Raw genomic sequence first — 3,205 nt, 5'->3', positions numbered from 1 at the left:
AAAAAAAAAAAAAAAAAAAAAAAAAAAAAAAAAAAAAAGAAAGTATTACTGACATAATTTAGAATTTACAGCATGGATTCTGAGCAGCAGAATCTGCACTAAAAAAGTGTATTTAACCATCATCCAAATTGTGTTTGTTTTTTTAACCATAAAAATTAGGAACACATATATCTAATGCAGACTGTAATCAAAATTACACATGCTAAAAATGTCCGTCGATGATGAAAATCAGAACTAACAGTGGCTTACATTTACTAGTAAGAAAGCGTTAACTATGGGAGAGGAAGACTGAGTTGTCACTGGAGAGCACATGGCTCCTGGACTGTCAACAGCTCAGAGTCTAAGTCAGACAGTGCACACAAGCCTTCCTGCAGGTGTGAGAGCAGGCAGTAACAATGAAATAGGAGCACTAGTTACTCGCCTTTCTTAATATTTGCTGATATTATAAAGTTTACTGAAAAAAGGTAAAGTAAATTCTCATACCATTTAAAATAAATCAAGGAAAAAAAGTTACTACTTTGTATCTATTAAAATATTTTCATATTCCATCTTTCCTACAATTCCGTGAACCAAGTGATATTACTTAATTTTGAAGATGGAAAAACAGTTTTACCCAAGATCATGTCTTTACCTGTAGACACTACCAAAACCTCAGCTGAGATCTGACTAAAGTCAATCCCGAGATCTGCCCCAACATTTACAAGCAAGAGCAAGCGCTCAGAGGCAGCCCACCCGCAGTTGAAGGCCACCCTACAGACACTGCCCCTCAGCCCTCTCCTCTGCCCAGCTGTTTCACAGTCTGACTGGCTGTAAAACACACCGGGCAGCCAGGTGTGGAGCACACATCTTTAGTCCTAGAATTTGAGAAGCACAGGCGGGTGCCTCTCTGTGAGTTCTGCGCCAACCAGGGCCACACAGTAAAACAAAAACAAAAGTATGTACTTCCAACTAGTGCTGATAAATTTCACCTTTACTCCTGAAACAATGACTCCATCCGCTGATTTAACCATGTTTTTAAAGAAATCCTCAAGCTTTTCTTTTTTATTTTTTCCTCGAACACTTAACTGGAAAAAAGAAAAAAGAGGGAGAATTGAAGTTAGCCTTTCTGGAAGCTTCAAACAGCAACACCTCTTTTATTCTTAGACATTTAAATAAGATAAGTTTTTTGTTGTTGTTTTTTTCTTTTTTCGAGACAGGGTTTCTCTGTAGCTTTGGAGCCTGTCCTAGAACTAGCTCTTGTAGCCCAGGCTGGCCTCAAATTTACAGAGATCCACCTGCCTCTGCCTCCCGAGTGCTGAGATTAAAGGCGTGCGCCACCACCGCCCGGCTTAAATAGAAATCTTAAAGGATGTCAATTTCTAAACCCTTTGGGTTTTCTTGAGACAGGGTTTCTCTGGGTAGCCTTGGCTGTTTGGGAACTTACTCTGTAGACCAGGCTGACATTAAACTCAGAGACACAGAGCGCTGCCTGAGTGCTAGCATTAAGGCATGCACTACCACGCCAGGAAAAGTAGCAATCTCTGTGTGTATCTGTAGGAATGTCAACCATGGGGGCACATAGCTGGTCACTTAGCTGCACAGCAAGTTTGAGTGCAGCCTGGATTACACAAGACTGCTTTTTCTTTAAAAAATTTTTTTTTTTTTTTTGGATTCTCGAGACAGGATTTCTCTGTGGCTTTGGAGCCTGTCCTGGAACTAGCTCTGTAGACCAGGCTGGTCTCGAACTCACAGAGATCCGCCTGCCTCTGCCTCCCAAGTGCTGGGATTAAAGGCGTGCGCTACCACCGCCCGGCTTTCTTTTAAATTTTAAAGTAAATAAAAGAGGAAATTGGTAGAACTCAAATGTTCAAGTGTCACTCTCCAGGACTCAGACGGAAAAGGCCAACTTAACTTTACCATCTGATAATCCAGTCGCAAACAGCTCTCTCACCTTCCTGACAGACATTGTTATATACTAAAGTGGCAACTAAATATTTAATTCAGAGCTGGGCATGGTGGTGCATACCTCTGCACATATCCCAGCACTCAGGAGGCAGAGGCAGCAGGACAGCCACGACTACACAGAGAAACCCTATCTCAAAACAGCAACAATAAGATCCCCACCGAAAATAAATAACCCAAAAAAATAAGTAAGTAAAACTTTAGTCCATAATAAAAATATGTAAGTTTAATTCCTTCAAACCGAAGAAATGTAGGACTAAGTACAACACATTATCATGATTCTGTAATAGTTCTAAAATACATTAGGCAAATTTCTTACTCCCCCTTACTTTGAACAGGATCTTTAGTCTTGTGTTGCAGGTCAGCAACTTAAATGTACAAGGGAAATAAAAGATAACTTGGAATAGCATGAATGATTACCAGGAGGAAACTAACAAAATTCCCAATATCAAACACGAGAAACCCTTTTTATATTTATTTATTTATTTATTGAGAAACCCTCTTTTGAGTTGTTGGCCAGGGCTGTCCAAGAGGTTCCCAAAGCATACAGTCTATTGCTGCTGCTCTTGGTTATATCCTACCCCAGAACTCAGACAGGTGTAATAGCAGGTACCTTTAATCCTAGCACTGGCCAGATCTCCTGTGAGTTCAAGGCCATCTTGGTCTATATAATGAGTTCTAGAACAGTCAGGGCTGTAGACAGACAGTCTACATGGTAAGGCTATCTCAAAAAAGGAAAAAACTGAACTACAGTCAGGCATACACCTAATGTCAGCACTCTGGGAGGCAGAGGTAGGAAGATTTGTCTGCTCTACAGAGCAAGTTCCAGGATAGCTAGGGTAACTTTAGGAGACCCTGTCTGGAACAAACCGAAGAGTTGTATAAACTCTGTCTTTACAGTCTCTCATGACCACCATGAAGGCACACTGCATGGTCAATACAGGTGCTATCGGTACCACGATCTCACAAGCCTATAATCCCAACCCTGGGAACACAAGGCAGCAGGGTTCTGCAATCCTAGGGAGAAGTGACCCTACTTCAAAAGGTCAAAATAAAATAAAACTCTTGTGCAACCACTCTGGAAAGCAGTGTGGCGGTTCCTCAGGAAATTCGAGATCAACCTACCCCTGGACCCAGCAATGCCACTCTTGGGAATATACCCAAGACAGGCCCTATCATACAACAAAAGTATATGCTCAACTATGTTCATAGCAGCATTGTTTGTAATAGCCAGAACCTGGAAACAACCTAGATGCCCTTCAAT

General features: G+C 41.2%; 1 protein-coding gene across 1 annotated transcript in view; it reads right to left on the bottom strand.

Moving 5' to 3' along the window:
- Window positions 1–3,205, bottom strand: part of Snx6 (sorting nexin 6) — a 43,873-nt gene that overhangs the window by 15,417 nt on the left and 25,251 nt on the right. Inside the window, exon 7 of the mRNA XM_005343732.2 lies at window positions 969–1,064. Within this exon, the coding sequence (XP_005343789.1) occupies window positions 969–1,064 (96 nt within the window). The remainder of the gene's footprint in view (window positions 1–968; window positions 1,065–3,205) is intronic.

This window comes from Microtus ochrogaster, chromosome 1 (assembly GCF_000317375.1).
Source record: "Microtus ochrogaster isolate Prairie Vole_2 chromosome 1, MicOch1.0, whole genome shotgun sequence".
NCBI lineage: Eukaryota > Metazoa > Chordata > Mammalia > Rodentia > Cricetidae > Microtus > Microtus ochrogaster.
The sequence above is the reverse complement of the archived record's forward strand: the minus strand, read 5'-3'. Positions and strand labels throughout refer to the sequence as shown.